The 24,903-nt window shown below is 40.9% G+C and overlaps 1 protein-coding gene across 1 annotated transcript; it reads right to left on the bottom strand.

The window, feature by feature from the left end:
* Positions 1-1,033: 1,033 nt before the first annotated feature.
* Positions 1,034-24,437, bottom strand: hip1rb (huntingtin interacting protein 1 related b; the record flags this gene model as incomplete). The annotated part of the gene is made up of 32 exons (XM_083905310.1): positions 1,034-1,089; positions 1,508-1,732; positions 1,917-1,978; positions 2,079-2,202; positions 2,742-2,847; positions 3,513-3,613; positions 3,739-3,801; positions 3,909-3,939; positions 4,067-4,125; positions 4,247-4,357; positions 4,718-4,854; positions 5,834-5,941; positions 6,041-6,127; positions 6,234-6,381; positions 6,589-6,783; positions 6,944-7,045; positions 7,134-7,250; positions 7,342-7,430; positions 8,115-8,298; positions 8,937-9,009; positions 9,104-9,159; positions 9,921-10,088; positions 10,261-10,336; positions 11,180-11,237; positions 11,330-11,470; positions 12,764-12,825; positions 13,000-13,076; positions 13,202-13,282; positions 13,466-13,522; positions 14,650-14,792; positions 15,332-15,395; positions 24,357-24,437. The coding sequence occupies 32 exons, from the start codon at positions 24,435-24,437 to the stop codon at positions 1,081-1,083; spliced, it is 3,195 nt and encodes a 1,064-aa protein (XP_083761436.1). The 3' UTR covers positions 1,034-1,080.
* Between the last annotated feature and the right edge of the window lie 466 nt (positions 24,438-24,903).

Raw genomic sequence — 24,903 nt, 5'->3', positions numbered from 1 at the left:
AATAATATTAAAACAAAGTAGACATAAGGAAACACTAAATCAAACATTTATTGTTCATTTGTTTCACATTTACACTTCTTACAAGGATAAACCACCATTATCTTTACTAAAATATATTAAGAGATCTGAGTGTATAAAGACATTTCATACGGAGGAAAGAGACAGAACATACACAGATGCATCACATTTTTACAACCCTGTAAGAAAAAGCTCCCAAAAGGCAAAGTGGACATAAAACACCTTCATCACCAAACCCCAAATCTTCATATTCATCCTAAAAGATGCTATTGCTAATTAGGGACACTAACATCTCATTTGTGTGCAAGAACTAAAGCCTATTTATACGCTTTAATCCAATATCCAGGTTCTCTTATGAAGGGACATTCAAAGAGATGAGTGTAGATATACTTTAAAAAAATGACTTTACAGGTTCTTACTTCCTTTAGTGCAGTACATTTCAAGGCCTCAGAGACAATCCTGCAGTGTGGATAAAAGAAAGCAGTTTTTCACACGAGAGGAACACTGTCCAGCATGAAGGCAAAGTCAGAGGTATGTCAAAAGTTTTTGCAGCAACATGAACAACGCAATAACCCAGGGACCACCCACCACAACATAAATAACAAATACAAACGTGATGTGCTCTGTAACAAACGTCCAAAATAGTGTGCAAAACAGGTTGTCCTGTCCAAAGCATGATCGATTTGTGGTCATTCTAAAAACTGTCAGGGCTGAATCATCTAAAATATGTGTTTATTTTACACAGCATTAAAGTATAATATGAACCTTATTTTTGTTCTTGATGCCTAGTACTAAAATAAAAAGGGTTCTGCCAGGACGGCATGTGTGTTTTTGTTTAAAAAAAAAAGGATAAAGACAGCAACTGACACCAAGGTTCAAAAATCAGGCTTCTGGTCCATTTTGGCAAAAACAAAAACAAAAAAATGAGGAGCAAGATGCAGGAGGAGGAGGAAGATTGTCAGGAGGCAACTTAAAGGGATTTAAAAGGTTCACAAAAGGCAATCTTTCTCTGGTCAATCCAGACATCCAACAGTGGAGCAGTCTCATCTTCTGCTCAGGATTTTACTTAAACTGCAATACACACAAAAATACGAGAAAACGGGTTAGATTTACATATACTATAAATAATATATACATTTATTAGAACACCTGTCCTAAAACAGCATCAATATTTTAGAAATCTTTCAACTTCTAACTGAATTCACGTATCTTAAAACACATTTTTACTCTTTGGCCCTTTCAGTATGAGATGAAATGTTGATTTTACCTTTTTTATTGTTTTTATTCTACGACTTGTTAATTTGTGTTGTTTTTAGATTTTCTAGAGTATTATATTTTTTTGTAAAATCCATGGATAACATTAATAATGATATTTTAGCATTAAAAATATCATAACATAAACAATGATTTTGACAATTACCAATGCTATTAACTTGGTGTATTCTATGCTAAGCACTGAGCAACACCGACTTCACTGCGCAGCTCTTACTGGATTTTTGGCTAGGGTGCTGGGTTTCTGAGCCAATGCAGGTTTCTTCATGAGAGCAGGTTTGAAAGGTTTCGGCGACCCAGGGTGGGCAGGTGAGGAGGTTTCGCCGTTCCCCTCAGAAACCTGGTCCAGAGGAACACCAGCCAGGCCATAGTGCTTCTTCCTCAGCTCGCCCAGACGCAGACGCTCGTTCTCCAGCTGACTCTCCAACTCCAGGACCTTCACCTGAGGGAAGAGGAACATGCTCATGGTTATTTACAAGTAAAACCGATATTGCTTTATTTACCATTATTCACTGATCATGACACTCATTTGTATGTACAACTTATTTTATGATGCCTGAAGAGTTACAATCGCACCGATTTCATGTCACTTTGTACCTCTTTGGCTCAACTTGAGAGAAAGTTACCTGGGATTCCATTTCTTCTCTTTTTAATTTGACGAGGGACAAGCCAGAGAAGTCCATGGTATCTGTACAAAAAAATAAAAAAGTGGAGATAAAACACAATTCTCCTCTAAAATGCTCATCAGAGTCCGTCACGGTCTTGTGTAGAAATCACACCGAACAAACCTTTTTCCTCCAGGTGCTCCAGGCCCGTTCTGGTGGAACCCACAACGTTAGCTGCCATTTCGTTTACACGGCGAGACGCCTGCTGGAGGGTTGTCAGCCTCTTACTGCTGCGGTCTGCCTTCACCTGAGAACAGACCAGATGACAGCGTTTAGATAATAGAGGCAAAACTAGACAGGAACTGTGGTTCTGAGGTGAGCCACAAGACCAATGCAAGCTGCTGCATAAACACATGTAATCTGCTTCATGCGTTTTCACTGCTTTGTATATGTGTATATATACTGTATGTATCTGTACATATATGAATGTGTATATATATATATTATTGGTATTATCTTGTTTACTCATCTAGTTTTTACCCAATTGTGTTTTTTTTTATATCTTATTATTCCATTTCATAGTTTTATGAATCTCTCAGTCAACATGTCGATTTATTTTTGTTATTATATTCAATATTTATGTCTAAAGTGATCAATTTTAGTGCTGTCAGTTTCAAAATGTGACAATTTGATTTCTGACTTTAATTTCTTTACCGTTTGATATCCGACAACTGATTTGCCTTGTTTTATGACTATGAAGGAAACAATAAAAAGTATAATAATGGTGGCAGGGCTTGTTCTTTCTATAGATACTACTGTGTTTTCATTAGAAATCAGACCCTTTACCTTTGAGGCGGCGACCAGCTGTGCCGTGCTCGCAGCGATCTCGTGAGAGCACACGATAAGCTCCTCATATTTTCCTGTGTGCAGCACCACCTTATCAGCAGACTCTCTGTAAGAGAGCAGGAAAAGCCAAGTCAATCCACCAGTTCCTTTGTGTGTACTAATAATAACTGTGTCATATATACAGAACATGTCATCTGAAATATTTCACTTTCACACATTTCCAGAATAGAAGGAATTCACAGACAACCAAACATTTCTATTTAAATTTGATATCAACATATTTACTTTGCAGTAATAAAGTATATCTTTGCCAGGTCAAAGTAATCAATTATTTAATTTCATAGTTGTAAAGGAGGTTAGTAATAGACTATTTGTAATCAGTAGATAAAAGTGAGATTAAATAAATGCAATTAACCCTTAGTGCTCAGGTGCACCCTTGGTAAATTGCTGTGGGAATAATACACAACTCCTTATATGGACATCTTGGGGGTGTGCATTTATAGGTCACATATTCAGGCTTAACAAATTGCATTTTTCTTCTTCTTATGTGTTGCTGAGTCAAAGTTATGATTAATTTTAATATTGAAAATGGGAAAAAAATCATCCTTGCCTATAGTTTGTGCTGAAAAACAGGATATAAGAAACTCAATATTGCACACTGATACACTTACATGCATTCTCTGTATTTCATTTTAACATGGTAATGGGGAAAAAGCAGCCTAAATGTTCAGTGTTCTAAGGGTTATCCATATAAACTAGAGGAGAACTTACACCATCTCTGTCGCACCCCAGCCCACAGCCTTGGCAGCAGAGATGAGTCCCTCAGTCCAGCGGGAGTTTTTGGCGTAGAATTCCTTAATGGAGGCGGCACCCTGATGAAGCACAACATCAGCACTGTCAACTGAACAGAATGACTCACTATGACGAGTGACTTTCACAAACAAAAGCTGATGAACTTTAAAAAACAAACAAAACACAAACAAACAGTGAGACTCACCCGCCCGCCCTCGACGATCTCTTTTTGTAGATCTGTGGACGCAATGATCAGCATACGGATGGCCTAAGAAAGAGAGACGGATAAAAGAAAGAAAACAGTTGTTTATTATTCACTTTAAAATAGATTAAAAAACTCTTTACTATGAGTACAAAGACATGGAACTAGTGTACCATCATCAGGTCTGTGCAGCTGTTGAGGATTCTGGAAAAGAGTGAAAGTGAATTATTTATAGTTATAGTTATTTATAAGTGGTAGACTTAGTTTAACAAAAAATCAGGTACAGAGATATAAAGACAAAAAAAAAATTAAAAAATTAAAATGGACAAACCTCTCATTGACCTCCAGTTTTATTCCTGTTGTGTCTTTTCGTGCCTGATTCATCATTTCCTAAAGAACAAAACCGGAAGAGAACATCATCAGCTTCAGTGGAATATTTAAAACCGCATGTACAATGCACATACAGCAGTATCAGTATAAAACATTTTAAACTAAGATTTATAATAATTACATCAATTCTGCGAACCGCCTCCTCAATAGCTGCCGACGTTGCAGCCATTTCTTTATCGACCAGGTCTCCCAACTCTTCCTGACGGACGTCCATGCTTTTTGGCCGTAGCTCCTGGGAAAATGACAAAGAGAAACAATTGAACGATAGTGAAAATTACTTATAATGCCACAAATGTAAATTTAATATGGATGTATTAGGTTGTATTAAGAAATCCTAACTTAGTCCCCTTCTGCTGCTGTATACTTAGAGAGAGGGCACATTTTTTCCTATGTTTTCACATTCAGGCTTCTTTTATTTGCCTCATGTCAGAAATAATAAACGGAGATTGCATTTTTTCTGAAGAAAATATGTTTTTTTAATACTGCATACATATTTTCTACATTTCCTGGTTTTATTTTAATGAAGAAATGGAGAAATAATTATATCCTTAAACAACAAAACTAAGACGTTGCACAGGACTGGTTTCCTCACCTGGCCCAAATACAGGATCTTTTGAATAATGACGCGAACAGCGGCTGGGTCTGCCCTCTGCAGAGAGGCCTTAGACTTCAGTTCCCTCAGGTACTGCAGACTCTGAGTGGCACATCCTTTGCAATTCTCCGTCAGTTCTACAGGGCGTAAAGAAGGGCTTAGATCAACCATCGGCCTGTGACTTTTAATAATTATCACTATTATATAGACATATTAGGACCAGGTTCTCCACGTTCCTGGAGAAGTGCTTCAAAGATTTTCACTTGTGTATATGTGCACTGTGATACTTTAAACAAAGGTGTGTGTGAAGCTCTGGACTGTTATGTGATTTTTTCCCCCTCCTCCTCATTATTTATTTGTTTCTTTGCTGTGCATGGAAGGGTGCACTTTTCGGTGCGCAAAGACCTTCAGAGTGCTGAGTTGTACATGTTTGGATACAGGCAGATCTCCTCATTCAAGCATGTGTGTCCATGGTTACAGTCGTCTTCGTTACGGCTTTTGACCAAAACAACACGGTGCCACAGTGGGAGCATGCAGTGTTTCCTTGTATTCAAGAACTCTATATACACTACCCTTCAAAAGTTTGGGGTCACTAAGAAATTTTTTTCAATGAATACAGCATTAAATGAATCAGAAATATACTCTATACATTGTTAATGTGGTAAACGACTATTCTAGCTGCAAAACTCTGTTTTTTAATGTAATATGTACCTAGGTGTATAGAGGCCCATTTCCAGCAATCATCTCTGCAGTGTTCTAATGGTACATTGTGTTTGCTAATCGCGTTAGAAGGCTTTGTATGATTAGAAAACCCTTGAAAACCCTTGTGCAATGATAGCACAGCTGAAAACAGTTTTGCTGGTTCTTTGACCAAAGCAAAGTTTATCATTTTAAATAAAAATCATTATTTCTAATCCTGTCAATGTCTTGACTATATTTTCTACTCATTTTGCAACTCTTTTGATGAATAAAAGTGTGAGTTTTAATGGAAAACACAACAAAAATATATAGGTGACCCCAAACTTTTGAACGGTAGTGTATAAGAGAAAATGTGGTTGATGCACTACTGTTAATATGTAAGCAGCTTTAATAGTGCCAAAAAATATCCATGCTTACTGTCAGCATGGTCAGTGGGGGCCATGTGTGCGGTAGCACTGCCGTTGATGATGGTATCCGCAGTCAAGTGGGAGAACTGGGTCAGAGCCCTCAGCAGACCTCCAGCGTCTGGTTAGGAGATAATACAGTAAGAGACCAGTCTGCACATTTCATAACATTTCAGAGTGTCATGAGGTCAGCAGGATCAAGTGGAATCAGACGTCTTACCCCCCATGTTACGCAGATAATCAGCGTGACCCTTCTTTACTTTGTCAACAGAGCCCAGTGCAGCTTCCGCCCGACTTATGAGATAATCTGTGTTTAGAGGACGAACAGGATATTAAAGAAAATCCACATTTTTCAAACAACAACAAACTGCTGATGTGTGTTTAGATGTACAGTAAGCGAGCAGATATGTGACCTGGAGAGCTAGTGCAGCGTATGTGCGAGGGATCGTCCAGTTTGGCGACGGCGTCTTGGATGATGTTCTCGGCTTCTGTGATGGTTCCCTGCAACAGAGCGAACTGCTCGTCCAGAAGCTTCTGCTTCAGCTGACCCTCGTGACTCACCTGCAGGGAAACAAGAAACACAGATTTATATTTATACACATATATGCATCAGCATAATTTCATTAGCAACAAAAATCAGCAGAAGTTATGCAGTGGAACTTTGAATTTAAGATAGATTTGACATTTGTTCATGATAATAATGCCTGGGATTCTCTCAGTGAGCTAAACACAGGACTGAGTCTGCTGTTCTCTGCCGTCCTGACTGACCTTCTCCTGCAGTTTGCCCTGCAGCTCTCCCAGCTCCCTGCTGCTCTTCTCTCGCTCCTGCTGAAGCGACGACTGCTGCAGCTGCGCAGACTGCCGCATCGAGGACAGCTCCGCCTCTTTCTCGCTCACGGATCGCATCAGACGCTCCTTCTCGGCCTGCAGAGCCGTCATCGAGCTGTTCATTTGGTCCTTTGACTGGGGAAAAGAGAGAGGAGGAGATGGAGAGAACAGTGAGTGAAGCCAGAAAAGGCAGATGGCGGGAGAGTGTCAGAGGGGGAGACCATGTTCAACACGCCTCAAGCACGATCACAACTGTGAAAACTAAATGGTTTTCCTGAACATTGGTGACACTCACCATCTCGCTGGTCTGCATATTCGCCTTCATGCGCATCACCTCCGCCATCTTCTCCTCCAGCTCCCTCTTCAGCTTCTCCATCTCAAACTTCTGCTCTTCCAGCTACAGTGAGAATAAAAACATTGGAGACGTTTAACAGCAGCACGAGACGCCCGTGCGTATGAAGCAAAAACAACGCTAACACACTCACCCTCATGTCAGCTTCCTGTTTTATCCGATCAATTTCAAACGACAGCTGATGTTTGGTCCTCTCCACCTCCTCCTGGGTTTGCTGGGTTGCGGACAGCATCCTCACAGTGTCTGCACTCTGTCAGCACATCATCAAATTTAGTGTCACCACACACACACTCTAAAAAGGTGCTGAAACAAGCGTCTCTGGTGGGGTCTGCAGTCCGTACCTTTCGTAGTAGTTCAGCATGACTGGTCACCAGCTCTGTGTGCTTCTCCTTCAGCTTATTGTACCGCTGCTCAGTGGCCTGTGCTCTCTCTGCACAAACAAGACAACCGTGTCACCTCACAGATTGGTGCATGATTATGGCTATGCTCAGATTACCGGGCTGTTTTTTTCCAGGGCTGTGGGGACACAGGAATCCCATCTTCAATTCTGATTTTCAATGTCACTTCAGTACGTGGTCCAAGATTAGAAAGCCACGAAACATGCTAATGCTTATGCACTAGGCGTTTTTGTCCTTCATCAATAAAAGTACATTTGATCTCGTCTTGCATATCTGTCCACTTTGATACAGAGAGGTTTGACAAAAGCTGCATTTCCTGTTGTTACTGGAGATACATGCAAAGTATTCACAAGCTTCCACTAGTGGTGGAAAATCAGAAATATTGTTCTACTGTATATATCACTGTAGGTGATCAGAGTGGAGCTGAGGCATTTTGACCAATTTTGAGTGCATAGAGTCACCTTATCTCTTGCTCCATCTTAATCTAATCTCACTATACCAGTGTGTGAAGTATATGTGAGGAAGAGGAGGATGATGAGAGAATATTCGGAATAAATCTGCCTCCTGGGAAAAGTCTGTAGCTGACTTTGCTCGACCTATAATAATAAAATACAGTCAAATCTGATGTGTCGTTCAGATCTGAACGACGTAGCTGGTAATCTGAACACAGCCCATGTTGCCGTGTGTGTGTGTGTGTGTCAAAATTAAGATCTTACGCTCTGCCTCGAAGAACGTGGTCTGTAAGCTGTCGTGTTCCAAATTCCTACGGCGCATGGCCTCCAGCTCCATGCGCAGCTGCTCGTTTTCCACGAGAGCCCGTTGTTTCTGGGCACGCTGCTCCTCCAGCTCTGCCTCCAAACTGTTAATTTGGGACTTGAGCTGTGTGATGTAACGGTGAGCCTGTGGAACACACGAAAAAGACAAGTGGGCACTTCAGGGAACACATCACTGATCATGTTTATGTAAGCAGACAAGCTCAGGTTTCATGTTTCATTTCCATTTACTTCACCTCTGCCTTTTTATACATACATATTAAAATAAAAGCCAATAAGCCAACTGGAATTTTATCCATGAATCTCAACCCGGACACAGCAGTTACTTCTTCTTCACAGACTACTTGCCACATTCCACATGGCAGGACAGTATTTGCATCCACCCAGCACATGATCACATTCCTTTCTCACAGATAATAACGTCCAATAATGTCTCATACACACAGAAAGTATGTGTCAACATCTTATTCTACCTCAATCAGTGCAATATTTCTGTTCTCAAGTTTTTTGGTAGCTAAAAATACAGTCCACTTTCTTTATTCTCTTATGTCTTTTATCACATAATATGCATATCTAGCTTGTTCATTTCAGAGTAAGGTAAAAAAAATAAAATACAGGACAAAGTGTGCAACTGTGTGAACGTTAAAGCCGTGTTTCAAAGGAGCTGCACAACACATTTCCTTGTTCTCACACAAATGACAACAAAGGCGTTCTATTCTAATAATTCCACAGATTATTCAGTACCACAGCACAGGGCCTGCTCACCTCCGCTTTGACCTTCTCCAGCTCTAGTCTCAACAACTCCAGGTCACGTTTGAGACTCTCGATCTGAAGATCCCTGTCACAAAAGAACAATTCAGACTGAGTTCTGAGAACAATAAAGCCCCTTTACAGATGCAGCATACAATATATAACAAAACACCCATGCTCACCTGTCATCAAAGGTTCCATTGGCTGGTCCAAACGCCTGATCGAATATGTCCACTTGCTGAGAGAAAATAACAAAATAAATGAATATTTGTTGTGATAAAAGACGGAGATATGTCAGAGAGAGAATATGAGAGAGTGCAGGAAGACACATGAGCAAATACGGACTAGAGTTAGTGCTGAAAACATGGCTGCACTTTTCTCCCCCCTCTCTCCCTCTTAATAATAATTTATTTGTGTATCAACCATCAATCATGGGCCTTAGATATAGAACCAGGGTTCCCACACCTTGTTTGACATCAAATTCAAGGACCAATTCCCTCAAATTGACTGAATATGCTGACGCAGCTTAAGATGGCAGGGCAACTTGGAAGAGCCGCTTCGCCCGTGGAGTCCACTTTCATTGATTTGCAGCACACTCTGCATCTGGTGATTGTCCTTCGGATCTTTGGCAAGTCAGCCTTTGTAATTTTCTTAAGTGTGAGTCAGGGGTCTTGGAATTTGCATTTCCCAGACATCACGTCATTTGCTTTCTCTCTTGCTTAAAGTTACTCCCTCGTTGTTCTGCATGGACACTCGCATCAACGGTAGAGAGACATCAATCAAGGGACACATTTACCTAAATATCAACTGAACTTCTTTATTGCAGAAAAATTCAAGAACTTCTAATGACCCATGTCTATCTAAAAAAAAACCTTTGTCAAAAGGACCCGTGGGAACCCTTTTTAATAAATGTGAGAAACAAAATAATTAAAACTTCAATAAACAAAAAACACAATATCTTGGAATGATGTTTCTGTGTGATTAACAGCCGCGTTATACCTGAGGCTGTGTCTGCATCATGCTGGATGTCGAGACGTCGCTGACCTCGATGAGCGGCTCTGGTTCGTCGTCGTCATCGTCCCCCTGCTCTGGTTCCTCATCGGCCATGAGCACCACTGGCTTCACGTGTTTGGCCAGTGACGCTGCGTGCAGGAAGTTAGGTGGGGACTGACAACAAGGAGAACAACTTTAATGTTTGTTCAGGGTGACAAAGCATTAAAACTCTGCAGAAGAATTTCAACACTGCATCCACCGTCTGTGTAAATAATAATCCAGTTACTCCTGTTTGTAAATTATAGTAGGGTTATTAAGTCATTGGAGTGCGACTCTGTGCTCTTACATCAGGTAGCCTTGGAACCTGGATCAGCCTCTTGAAGTACACCATCTCTCTGGCTTTGTTGAAGAATGTCTTAAGGCTGAGGAAGGGAAAAAACAACAAGTTAAGCTTACCCTCATCCTCACCTCGTGTATTCATACAGCTGCTGTACCAGTTCTGTTTTATTTTCTTTAAAGATCCTGGAAAGCAAATTCAGCATGTCTCACATTGCATATGTTAGAAAATAGTTGCTGAGAACCCTGGCACTGAAGCAATTCACGTTTTCCCATCTTACAAGGCTGGTTTTCTGCTAACAGACAGTAGGGGGAGTGAAGACGGTGTCCAATCTCCCCATAAACAAGACATTTAACCACCACAATGACTCTGAAGCTGTTAAATTAGGGCATACAAGCCTGCAGAGTTCTGCTTTAACACTGATGCTGAATAAGACAATGCCTTCAAAAGTCAAGTTCATTGTGAAACTGCAGAGGCACAGATGACATCAGCTGAATAGGAGTTCTTAATTGCATCCTCAGAATGGATTTGTGTTGACATATGCAAAATAATGAGGCCACATGCGTCCTCAAACCACCTGGGTATGTGGTTTAAATGACTGGATCTGAAGATGAATTTGTACTTTTGGGATATCCACTTGTTATATCTGACACATATTTTAAAAGTCCAGTTATAATCACACAAAATGCTTATATATTTTTCTAATAATGTCATGTACATGCACACCAAAGGACTCTCCACAAAGGGTGTGGCGTAGGGCAGCAATGATCGGTGCATTTGCATCATTTCAAAAAGCTATGGTGTGGGTGAGGCAGGATTATGTTGCAGCCGTCCTTTAGTCAAAGAAAGCTCCCCCCCCCCCTCCCTCCCTCCCCCCTTTATACCACCGCTCTGATTCAGTTGGAGCCTGAGGCTTTGGACAACATACCTGTGGAACTGATCATGGAAACGTTCGCGATGACCTTGCAGGGTATCAGCAGGGAGACCTGAAATCCAAGACAGGATTGTGAAGCAAAGCATACACAATCTCTACATACACAGAGTATTTAATATTAAAACTTAATCTTTGTGTTCTTACAGGAGTGGAGCTTGAATAGCAGCTTGACTGTGAAGTGGTAGAGCTGACTACAGTCCTGGATAACTTGGATAAGTGGAGCCAAGCGACACTGGCCAGATGTGAGCGTGGTGATGGCGATGGTTGAGTTTAGCTGTCGGATCACTGGGGACAAAGAGAAAGACCGAAAACAAATGATCATCATTTAGTTAAAATAGGTCTTCAATATCTCCATCTTCTGACGTCTATCGCTAATGAGTGTTTGCAGAGTGACGTGGCTCTCTCAAGCCATTTTCAGATCAGAGCTTCCAAAGATTTGGATCTGGACAGTCGCCAGAGTTTGCCGTTCAGTTACACAACAGCAAGAGAATCTCGAGAAGCACAAGTTTAAACATTCACCAGAGATCTCACACAGAAGTATCTCTGCAGCAAACATTTGTGCTGGAGGTGCAGTGTCATTGAGAAGCACAGCCCGTATCTAAATCCGGCAATTCCCAGAACCTGTGTCGGGACCCGCAGATGGATGTCAGGACATTTATGAGGTCACTAGCAGAATTGTTTGCAGCCTTTTACTTCAGATGTATGTGTGTGTTTTCTATAGCACACGCATAAAATAAAATCTCAAATCTTGTTTATGAGTGAGAGATTGATAAGGACGCTGTACTAGAGGCAGCAGCGTCAAAAGGAAAAGCTCTCAATTTACCGGTCAATCTGAGTTCTAGCCTTCACCTATGGTCACAAACTGTGGGTAGTGACCGATCATGGATACGAGCGGCCGAAAAGAGTTTTCTCTGCAGGGTTTCTAGGCTCACCCAACAAGATAGGGTGTGGACATTTGGGAGAGGAGTTCGGAGTCATTGCTCTAGTTGAGGCAGTTGCTCGTACGTCTCCCTGGGGAGGGGTTTTGTGCATGTGGGCAAGATACAGTTGGTTGATAAAATGCGAGAGAGAGTCGGTCACTGCAGCAGAGTTAGTTGCCGACTGGTGAGGTACCAAAAAGTGCACACTTTCTACAAAACACATGGACTGAAGGTTTTGTACCAGTGACTCTGAGACCGCTAACACAAGAGAACAGCTACAGATAACGAGCACACTTTCTTCACTGTGTGCATCAATGTGAAATGTGTTTGTGGTGCCGAGAAATGATCCTGGGCCTCCTCCCCGCAGGCCTGGGAGGAGCATACCATTACAGCTATAAGTGAAGGAAATCAGCTTTATGTCCTCCAATTACTGACATTTCCTCTTTAGTTAAAACAAAGGGGAGGAGGTAAATATAGGAGAATTTGAGAAAACTAGACCAAGACACTAAATACATTTTTAAAGAAAAAAGCATCAGTATGTTGCTCTTTACAGGAGCTTAGCTCTAGGACATGAATAGATAATGTCAGCAGGTTGCAGGTAGCTCAGGTTTCTCTTCTCTTCAGAAGACTATCGTGGGAGGAGTTGTTTTCCCCTCACCTGTCTCGGCCACCCTCAGTTCTGCATCCATGTAATCAAACACCTCCACTGTGAGCTGGAACCTGCAGGAGAGAAGTTGATACCATCGTTAGGAGAGAGAAAAAAACCAAAAAAAAACAGCCCCATTCAGGAACAGTAACGATATGATCCTGTGAAAGTAAACCACCAGCATTATGAATGAATATGGTATCAGGCTGAACATTTATTTAAAGCTACTTCTTATACTGGAAACTCACACATTATTAATGTCTGTGCCTGCAGTGCGCTCCAGGACCTCGTCTGTGACCTCCAGGTTCGGTGGGATTTCCGAGTGCTGCGTTACAGTACATTTATGATGAGTCAGAGTCGGTTGCTATTGGCATTTCCTTAAAAATCATCCATTTCCTTGCACCACAGTGACAGTGCGTGGGGCAACCAACGACAAAAGATGCCCTTTACCTTATTATGAAACTCCATTTTTGTGCAGAGCATCTTGGAGTACATAGCCACCAGCTGTCCATATCTATCATGGAGGTTGCCCTGAAAAACATAGCAGCAGAAAAGCAAGAATGAAAAATGAGCAGCAGAAAATATTGCACTAGAGACTGAAGCTTTTCCTTTCTCTTATTTCATGGCTTCACATGAAACCCAGTAACAAGCAGGCTGCGTTCATGTGAAATGATTTCAATAAAAGCTGTAATAAAAAGATGTGCAATGACTCACCCATAGTTTCCCTACTTCAACCACAGAGCTGTGATGTCTCATGCAGTCTTGTAGAACCTGTGAAGGTAAATTAACAACTCTTGTCAAACTGATGTAGCTTTGATTCATGGAATAAAACAATCACGTTAAGATTCACACCAAGTGTTTTTCCTGTTTTGACTGCATAATTTGGGAGGAAAACACCTGAACAGAGTCATTGGAATCCTTGAGTCAAAATACATGTTTAGTAGCTGCCACTGATCAAGTGTGTTATTTTTTTGTGTGTCATTCAATTCTGGGTCAAATTCATTTGCAAAGCACACTGGTTTTTATGAGCAAAGCAAGACCTGGGTGAATATGCACATTTCTTCTCAATTTGCTTGGTGAAATTTCTGGTGCAACACATGCATTCATCCTCTAGCTATTAGCATAGCTGTTAGTTAGTTTAGCTCAGGGGTCACCAACCTTTTTGAGATGAGAGCTACCTTAAGGGTAAAGAATAATATGGAGGGCTACCACATTAAAAACATATTTTTGTTTACCATTTAAATGATTAATATTATGCATTCAACTGCATACACATTCATTCCAGTGCTTACTCCTAACGATAACCAGTTTTTATAAACAATATCAAAGATATTTTACTGAGCGATCATATGGATACATGCAAGTGAGGTGAAGTGAAGTGAGCCCGCGGGCACCGTATTGGCTGCCTGCGGGCTACCAGGTGCCCGCGGGCACCACGTTGGTGACCCCTGGTTTAGCTATTAGCTAAAAATGTTTGTTTTTTTGCTTTTTACAACTTGGGACAGCACTCAATTTTTTTTTTATTTTGTCTTACTTCATTTAATTAACAACTTAAAATCTTTCAACTGCTGTTTAATTTGAACGAGGGGCCAAAGTGACGGATACTAATGACTATAATATTCTTGCTAGCTTCCATTGTGGTGGTGGTGTTGTTGTTTTCTTCCTCTGACTGGTTTTGTTTCTGGGGCATTTGTAAAGTCATATTTCACGTGTTTACCTCAGGGCTCTGATTGTAAATTTAGGGGAAACCTTTTTAGTGCATTTAAAATGTAATTTAGTCAGGAACCATAACTCCTACATGACAAAAAAGAGGAGCAGGGGAATGCTATTAGCAGCAAGGTAGACAAAAAAAATACATATAAAAAGACAAGATCTTTGACAGCAGCTTAGTGTCTTACATTGTGATGGCCATCCCGCAGGATTTTGTGTAGTACGTGGCAGAACTTCCAGCTGAGGATGGAGCTGCCGGCCAGAGGAAAGCCCAGGGCGTATGACCAGAAGGTGAAGGCTCCCTTCTCCCTGTGAGTCCCGAGGATGATTCCTGTGGTTTTGGTCTTAAGGAAACATCATCACAGAGAACAGTGTAGGGATGGAACAATCCCCAATAAACACCTTTTAAAACTAGGAAGCTGTTAATAACACATTTGTGCCGAGTCCTCTCAAGCCATTTCAAACATAACTCTTCAACTAACAAATATACTTCTCCTATAAAGAAGAAACAAACAGGCCACAATATGACTCAGCGAAAAAAGCTGTTTCTGACTATTATTTACATGTTTACAGTCTTTGCATAGTGCATGTGATATATAAGATGTTTTTTATCTGCTGTCCCATGTCTGAGCTGGTAATTTTGACCAGTATCTGACCGATACCGAGTTTCATCCCCAAGAACATCACCACCTTTCCTCTAACCATTTTTTTCTGTTTCTGTCACTCTATGTTGATAATATAAAGTGCACTCAGATCAGATATGTTGAGATTTGTCTCTCTAAAAATATTACCTCTGTCCAAACTCGAGAACCATTTCAGAAGCACATTCAGTTATGACTTGCATTTTCTCTTTTTTTTTTGAAAGGATACGTCGTGCATGTTTCTCTTTCACAGGCGTCTCAGTGGAGTTGATAGCTTTGCTGATGCTGCTCAACTGGAAAAAGACAGAGAAAAGAGAGGAGTTATTCTTAGGTCTTGTATCTTTTGTCCTTTATTCAAACAAACACACAGGTTTGTGCACCTTCTCAAAGGCCTTAACCATGATCACTTAATTCCTAACCGTGTCCACATTTAATCATGACCAGAACCTCTTAAGTTCTTCCTCAGTAGGACCAGGCTTTGTTCCCCCCATGAGGATTACTGGTCCTGACAAGGTCAGTGTTTATATCATGAAAAGATCCCAGAGAGGTAACAAAAAGGACTACACACACATACACATGCACACACCCACTGCTTACAATAGACTCAACAAACACATACGTCATCAGAAGTTAAATAAAGACCAGGAAGCAAAATGATAAGAGGCTGCACTGCAAAAACAGGAGTGAATATAAAAGTGACGAGTCTATGTGACGAGTAGTTTCACTACACAACACAGTGTTGCACAGATCGACTCTCTCTTCTCACCTTGGATCAATTCAAAACTAATCTGAAACAGTATTTCAGGATAATAGCTCCTAGATCTATGCAACAAAAACCACTGCAGCTTACATTTCATCACTGGGAACCAACAAAAATAAAACGTGGCATTTAGCTCTATATTTTGTCATTATCTACTGGAGCTTAGGTCAAAGATGACAGATGAAATCTTTAATTATTCCACTGATAAGCCACAGAAGATCAGGAAGTCTCTCTGCAACCTGTCCAGCAGGTAATACAAGTGTGGTGGCAAAGGAGCAGGAAGAGAGAGACAAAGACACACAGTCTCAATCCTTGTGTCCTCCGTGGATATTAAGCTGCTGCAATGAACTTAAGTTGCAGAACGCTATTGCCACAAGTAAATAGGACAACTGTTCTTTATTTCCCTGTTACAATCTACCACGTGTTGGTTGAATCTCTCGACATTGGTTGCCTTGCTGAAGGGCTCTTAGCCAAGATATTCTCAACCCTTTCCAACTAAAGTTTGTTTCCACTTTGTCATTTGTACAAAAGCATCAGTTGATTGGTGCCATCATCATGAATCTAATGTTTCGGTACAAAGTTTATATGAAATGTAATGAGTACAAAAATAAAGAATCAATAATACAAAATATGATTGCTCGGGTTAATATTTTAGAATAATCATAAATAGTTAATTTTAGAGTGGTGGAGAGAGATAGACCACACCAAGAATTCCTCGTGTGCAATCAGGTGCTCTTTAAATCAGATAGTACAGGAGAGGACTGTACTATCCGACGACCATCCCTGATTATAATCAAACAGTTAAAGTTTGACCATGACGTTGCATCAGGTCACAAGTGAATTCCGTGCTGTGTTTTGCATTTGTTGAAGTGCTCGGACAAAAGTAAACAAAACAACCTGGCTTTTACAACTGTGTGTCACTCTGGTGTCACAATCAACCTCATCTGCTAAACTTTGTTTAAACATGATTTTTAATAATCGTAAAGGGTTTGCAATGAGACACAAATGACACAAATCTACTATTTTATTTTACCATCACTGGATTATACAAGAGACTAATCCAACATCCAGTTTAACGCATTCAAAAACAGCCACAACTTTACTCTAAGCATCTTCCGTAACAGACTTTCTCAAATGATCTTCCCCTGTTAAAAGTCCAGTGTGTAAAATTCAGTGACACCAAAAGGTGAGACTACAGACAGAAGATGACTCAGTCACCGCCCTCATCCCAAACACATCAGAGAACTACGGTAGCCTTTGCATACCATCATGGATGTTACTGTTTGTGTTGTAACCTTCTGCTCAGTCTGTTGTAGAAACACGGCAGTGCAAGTAAACATGAAAGGCTTATGCTAAGGCGACAAAAGCCAAACAATATAATTGTTATGGGGTAGAATCTTCCATTTCTGCCAATAAAACACACTGGACATAAGACTCAACAACAAACAAACAATGTTATATTGTGTTGTAAAAGCTGCACAAACAGCTTAACGACGCTTCTTTACGCTTTCATATCTTTGTTCAAAACGTAATCACATATCGGTGGCAGAGGCCCATAATCCCACAAAACCATATAAAAGCCTCTTTTAATACATTGGAGATCTCAGAGTCAACACACACACACACACACACACACAAAGGTTTGCACAGCTATACTTCTGAGGACACTGCATTGAGTTCTGTTCATTTGGACCAGTTAATAACTCTGACTTTAACCTAACCATAACTCAAAAAGTCTTAACCCTAACCCATAGAAATTAGCTTCTGCTTACTGAGAACCAGGTTTTGGTCTCCATGAGGACTACAGATCCTGACGAGGCAAAACATACATGACCTCACAACAAAGCACAGAGGCGCTACTGTGGGTGAAAGCTGGCGTTCAGAGAGGGATACACTGGTTAATAGGAGAAACCCGCCCTCCCTCCATCGCTCTATCCCCCCGCCCGGCTTCTGACGCAAAAGAATTTCGAGTCTTTGGTTTACACTGGGCGAGTGCAGTAGGCCTGCACGGGGGCCTGTGTGACAATGCAGGGTTTGTTTGGGGAGGAAGGCCGACAGCTGGGGTAGAAGACTGGGTTGGACGGGGCCACGCTCTGGCACACAGAGCCTGGCACAGAGGCCGCAACAGATGGATGCTGAGCAGCGAGGCTGCAGGGAGACTCTCGTCGTACATTCAGAATGACCGTCAGTCTGAGAGTGACACGTGACCAAAGACATTCAGTTTACTGTCAAAAGAAGCACATGCTCGAGTACCCGTTAGTGTACCGACACGTATCACTGTATTAAGGGATTTTAAAACATAACAATGGAACATTACAGTTGGACATACCATAAAAAAAGAAGGAAATTCAAAATTCAAAAAAGTTCAAACAACTGTGACTCTGTTACATAAATAAATAAAATAAAAATATATAAGATAACTTTGCTTTGAATGTCATTCCGTTTTGGCACAAATAGTATTGTTTCACACTGCCATTACTTATTTTCCACAATTACTTTTAAATGTATAAAACTGTGACATCTGAAAAACGGTCATTATTTAACCTCTCAGTTGCAGTTCAAGGAAACAAGGACACATCAGAGTTAAACAATTAGAACACTTCTGGACTGGAATTTCGAGTATTTCACGAGAACTGAATTCTTTGGTGATAACGTTCTGCTTCAACACACAAAACGAAAGTCTCACCGACGAGCCTCACATCAGTCCACACAAAGGTCACACAGTCAGTAACACACAGACGCTAGTTCCGTAAAAGCCAAGGTCAAAGGTAACCCGAGAGGAAATAAAAAAGTTAAAAAAGAGCAATTTGGTCCGAGCGCCGTCAACACGCCGACCCCATCAACCGAACTGTGCAGCATCTGCTTTCAGCAAATCCTCGCAGCAGCAGAGATGAGAAGTGAGAGGGAGGGAAAGCCCTGACTAATCTCCTCGTCCTGCCATAAGGTCTGTTGCCAGCTAGCATTACTGTAGCCGCAGACACACTCTCACACACACACACATGGAACAGTCCAGAGACACCACACGCTCCACGCTGCGACCTTGAAGGCCTCTCTCTGCTTACCTTTTCATCTCTGCCTTTCAGCAGAGCCTCAATGTGCCGGGACATCCTGGCATGAGAGGAGTCTGCTCGGCGAACAAAGTCAAAGAATCGACAACACCACCACACCTGAGCTTGCTCTCCACTGCACAAAATGCTCCGAGGGCGAGAGGCGTTTATTGCAGGTCCTTATCAGCTTAATTCAACAGTCTGCTGCCGGGGGATCTGGCCGACAAGGTCACACACACACACACAAGACTTCAACACAGCTCTACCTGGCTGTAGCTGAGGGCAGTTACCCGCAGAGCGACACGCAACAATACCATGACAGAGGCTACAGGCTCAGGTCGACACTGACCCCGTTTCAATGGGAGCTTACTACGCAAAAAAGGAGTAGAAAAGGCTTTTTGTCTGGTCTGCAAAGGCCACTGGATTTCTTTGTTCCACTTAGTAAAGGTAGGATCGGGCAAATGGAGTTTCTTTCTTTAAGCAGGTGTAGATTTTATTAACAGAGAGTGGCCAAAATATGTTTTTCCCTGTTTCCCAGCTGGCAGCCATGTTTTCAGTGAAAGCTCCAGCAGCACACCTCCTACAGCCACACTGAAAACCCTGAACTATCCCTTTAACGTGCACTGTATATACACAAACAAAACCTCTTCAAACAGCCCTGTCTCAAAAACACACACCTGCTGTTTATCTGATACTGAGCCAAACGTGGCAGCACCTACAACAACAAAACAAGAACGCTCACAAGATAAGCCGTAGTATAAAGTCCTGTTCTATTTTAAATAAGAGGAGAATGTGGCCATGAGTGAATCACCGGAAACTGCACGATTAGAGAGCGTCTCATGGCTCAGTTTAATGTCTAATCAAATTACAGAGGCAGAATCCCAAACATTGTCAACAAAAGACAAACTGTTACTTGCAAAAACTGAGTTAGAAATTCACATGATTATAGGGAGCAGTTTAAATAAAGTAGGTCAGAGCATAAAACATATGTATCGTATCTTGGAGTCTTGTATAAAGTACCTAAAAGGGAAACTTGAGTAAAAGTACAAGTATCTTACCAGTAAATGACTTTGGTAGAAGTTGAAGTCACTTTTTAAAAATAATATTACTTAAATAAAAGTCTTAATGTTCATGACATTTACTGTACTTAAGTATCATAAGTAATTTTCTGACATAACTACACTTATTTACTACACTTATTTACTACAATTAACCCCACATTGAAGCATGTGAACGGATGAAAACTATAGTGTAAAGCAGCTCATCAAGACGAGAAAAGCTCTATATAAATACAGACCATTACCAACTCTTCTTCTTCTTCTGATTTTATTTGGTAGTAACGAGTAACAAAGATAGTTAGAGGAAATGTAGTGGCGTAAAAGTTGCTAGAAATATAAACAACAAACTTAAAGGTGCCATATGTAAGAATGTGGCCAAAAACGGTTACTACATTCAAATTCAAAATACAGAGGTCTTTTAGGTTTCGTTTTCTGACGTAACTGGCAACCTGTGGTTGCGCAGTAGCTGAAACTCTACTGACTGCAATGATTGGTAGACGCGGTAGGTGGCGTCACATGCCAAAACATGATTTCAAAACATAAACATGATTTGCAGTCTGCAAAATATTTTTTCCAATGCAAATATTTTGGCTGTACTGTTGTTGTTGGTGAGTTCAGTTTGTTATATGAACATTATTCCTGAGTCTCTGTGACATATTAGAAGGATTTTATGGCCAGTTGATTTAGATTTATTACATAATGCACCTTTAAGTACAGATATGTAAATCTTGTACTTAAGTACAGTAACAAAGTATTTGTGCTTTAAAACACTGGTATCATAGTACATATATACTTTTTTACTGTGTGTCCAGATTTTTACCTGCTGATTCTTGCAGCTCAACAAAGTACGGCAGAGAACGCGAGTGTATTTAAGAGGTTTTATTCTACACACTACTTAATAGGTTGTAAACCGACAGAGCGTACGGGTTCTGATGATCAGTGACAGAAGAAAACAGGAAAATAAAGATCAGCAATGTACAAGAAAGTGCTTTGATGACAACTGAGCTCTGATTACGCATCGCACATGCTCCATACCAGCTGGAAAGTTCTACACTGTGTTATTGACTTGAACTTGTCTGGTTTGTGTTTTTACTGACATCAATTCCAACTAAAAAACAAAGACTTCACACAGCACTTAAGCATAAGGATCTTGTTGGTATGGTCTATATACTTCTGCACTTTACTTTTACAATGTCTGTTTTTTTTTTACTCTCCTTAAACTACTACCTTTCTGTTTTTATATTCATGTTGTGAGTTTTATATATATCTGAAATAGCTTTTGACTTTGTTACTATGTTGACCAGGACTCCCTGGAAGAAGAGATCTTGTATCTCGATTCCTGGCTAAATAAAAAATGTAAATAAATGGCAGGCTGTTAAACCTTTTTTAATTCCATCTCTGGGCTCTCCCTCGGTGTGCTCACCCTCTGGTTGTGCTCCCATCCCCCCCCCACGCTATCCCTCTCTCATGGGCACTCACTCAGGCAACAGGAAAGCAAACACCACAGTACACACATGGACGCACACATACACACTCTGTGAGACATTTCACCTTGGTGCCGAGGTCAAAATAAAGAAACAAGAACTTGGGAGAGCGGACGGAACGGATCTCATCTGATGGAGACACACTCAAAAATCAAACAAATACAACTCATTTCAACAACTATGTACACACAGGGAAACCAGTTGAATCTACACAGGCAGCGAACTAAACGAGGAGGTGGTATAGAGCTAAAATGAGTTTGGATCATTCCACATACCACCCAGTTCATCTGCATGTTCCCCAGTGGCTGTGCACTGCCTACATGAACAGGAAACACCAGTTTGAAGCGATGAATTACAGTTTCACTCTATCCTGCTAGTACATTCATTTATTCATTCATTCATTATCTACTGCTTTATCCTCCACCTGAGAGTCACGAGCCACTGGAGCCAAACCCAGCTGACATAGGGCCAAATGCCAGAGCGATTTTGGAGACGATATAGGAGACAAACGACCACACACGGAGGAGAACATGCAAACTCCATGCTCCCCACTGCACCGCCAACCATCATTGTGTCTTTTACGAAAATGGGACGGGGCCTTTAACACACACCTCCAAGAAAGGAGTACCATTTTCTATTCATTTACATAATAATTCTAAAATAAACCTTAGCCGTCATCACACTGTTCTGTATAAAAGGACACATTTTTGTCCATAAAACAAGAGAAATTGTTATTTATTATGCTGCTCATTGTGGGTCCACTTCTATAACACCCTACTGTCTTCAATGTTAGTCTTGTATCTAATGTCGTTCATGTCCGTTTTGTAAAAGAAAGACAATTTTAGCTTTAGTTAAATTTAGCAAAGGAATGATTCGGTTACAAAATATCATAGGAGTGGATAAATCAGTGTCTATTCTATGAAAAGAACATGTGATGGGGAACCCAGAGCAGCTCAGGTATTAGCATATAGAAGGCAAAGTAATGCAATGATGGTGCAATTACATGGGACAAGTTCAAAAGTGATAATAAATGAGACTGAAATGGCAAATTAGTTTGCATCATACCATCAAGACCTCCATGATTCCACTTCAAACCTGTTAAACTAGGAAAAACTAAAGCAGTTCTTTCGATCCACCTAAATTTAAACATGGATTAAATGTATTTCTCAGTAAACAATCACACCATTGTGACAATACGTGCATCGTCAAAAGTCCAATTTCAGTTCTAACGAGATGGAGTCAGACATGCACGGCCAATAAATTGATTTCCTCCTCCACATCATGTATACTCAGACTCGGCAAGTTGTCCGATTGCCTGTCTTAGTCGGACTACGGCCTTAGCTTGATTAAAGTGTGCGTGTAAACTTACTTCCAGAAATTACTCGGATGGTGATGTGTTTACAGAAACATATTTAGGGAATGTTCTGCTTCCACATGGATACGTACATTCAAACTCAAGTTAGCCTGTTACATTATGAAACTGTCCTTGTATAACTTTAATTAAAATCATTCATTCATTCATCTGCTACCACTTTATCCTCCACATGAGGGTCACGCTGGTGCCAATCTCAGCTTAATTAAATTAATTTGTGCTAAAAAAATTGAGATCAAACATGGGTTTAAGATCCTCAGCTCCTCCTTCTCTACACGTGCCTTATAAACAAATAAAACACAGACAGTCATGTACATCCTGCAGAGGAGAAGCTCAGCCCATTTTAGATAGAATGCACTGGAAGTCTGAACACAACACACACACAGGTTTGTTCAATACACTCAACCTCAGTCAGACCGAGGTGTGTGTACGTGTGTGCTTCATTTGAAACAGCAGCCCAGGGAATGGTTTACTTGGTGTATGACTGAGTGAAGCCACAAAGCACCGGTTGTTGGAAACGAAGAAAGCGGCACCTTCATTCCTGCAGTGCACACGCATTCAAAACAGACCCGAGTCACATTTCTTATTTACGGGGGAGATACGTTGTCAAAGTTGTTGTAGAAAATCCAATTTCCTTAAATGTTCCTAGAATGAACTCAGAAATATGTAAAACTGCTTTCTCCTCCTTCTGTGCACCACGGACATTGGAATGGGCTGCAAAACATAGTTTCACTACAGACACTGCCTTCTTTAAACACCTTCAACGGCGCTTTATGGACCGCCATGAAAGAAACATATTGTTTCACAGAGACCAAGACGGTTAGGTTAAGGATCTTGTTGGTATGGCCTGTATACTTTACTTTTATTATGTCTTTTAGTATGTCTCTTTTTTATTTTACTCTCCTTTACTTACTTCCTTTTTGCTTTTATATGCTGGAACTATTTGTGCTGCTATGTTGACACCAGGACTCCCTGGCTGAAAGAAAATATCATGTATCTCAATGCTGGCAAAAAAAAACAAACAAACAAAAAAAAAAAGGATAATAAAAACTAAATAAATATATAAAAGAGAGTTAAACCAGAGGCAGAAATGTCAGTGAGAGAGGAGGGCTGGCCAAACAAGAAGGACAAGATCAGCATGATACCACACACACACTCACTTCACTGAGGAATGAATGGTGTGAGCATGAATATGCATGGCACTCAACATGAAATAAAGGGTGAAATGGGGGGAAATCACACATGTCCACCTGAACCAATGACATGTATTAAGATAGATACATAAATTAATAAAGGTTAGTCCTCATTCTTCATAGGTTCATATTGTAACTGCATCCTTTCACATTGAGCAGCATTTTTCATTCACTGCTCAATCATTCAATTACGCAGGAAAGTTGGTAACGTGGCCTGTGTGTGTGTTTGTGTGGTAGGTGTGAACACACACACACACACACACACACGGAAACACAGCAGGCCTGACTGCAGCAGGTTCACACACACACACACACACACTGTTTATTTTCATATATTTACCTGCTGCTTGTCAAAATGATCCCTCTCCGCTCCGAGGTTCGCCTCTGTCCGCCGGCTTTTCACCCGTGTGCTAATGTTCATCCTCCAGTTCACACAAAGACCGGTCCAGCTACAAAAAAATAAATAAAAAAAATCTCTCCTCTCCCCCCGACACAAGAGTAACACAGGCAGAGAAAAAGGGGTGAGCTATCAGCACAGGTTTCTCCTTCTTGTGTCGGGACTCCTCCGGCTTCTTCCGTGCGTCACCGACAACATCTCCAGCTGCGGCTGCGTCTCACTGAGGATGCGCCGCGGCGGAAGGAGGAACAGCAGCAGCGGTGTTCGCTTTACGCGGACGGATCCTCCCCCAAGGTGGACTCATCATCATCATCACGTCCTCTGCCGACATCCTCCTACACACACACACACACACACAAATACACACGTCAGCGTTTGCAGCTTCACTATGAGGTCGAGCCGTGTGTGTGCTCATGTTTAAAAACCAGATAATATATATATATATATATATATATATATATATCTGTATATATATCTGTATATATATATA

This window comes from Microchirus variegatus, assembly GCF_963457635.1.
Source record: "Microchirus variegatus genome assembly, chromosome: 18".
NCBI lineage: Eukaryota > Metazoa > Chordata > Actinopteri > Pleuronectiformes > Soleidae > Microchirus > Microchirus variegatus.
This window is presented reverse-complemented; position numbering and strand designations above follow the sequence as displayed.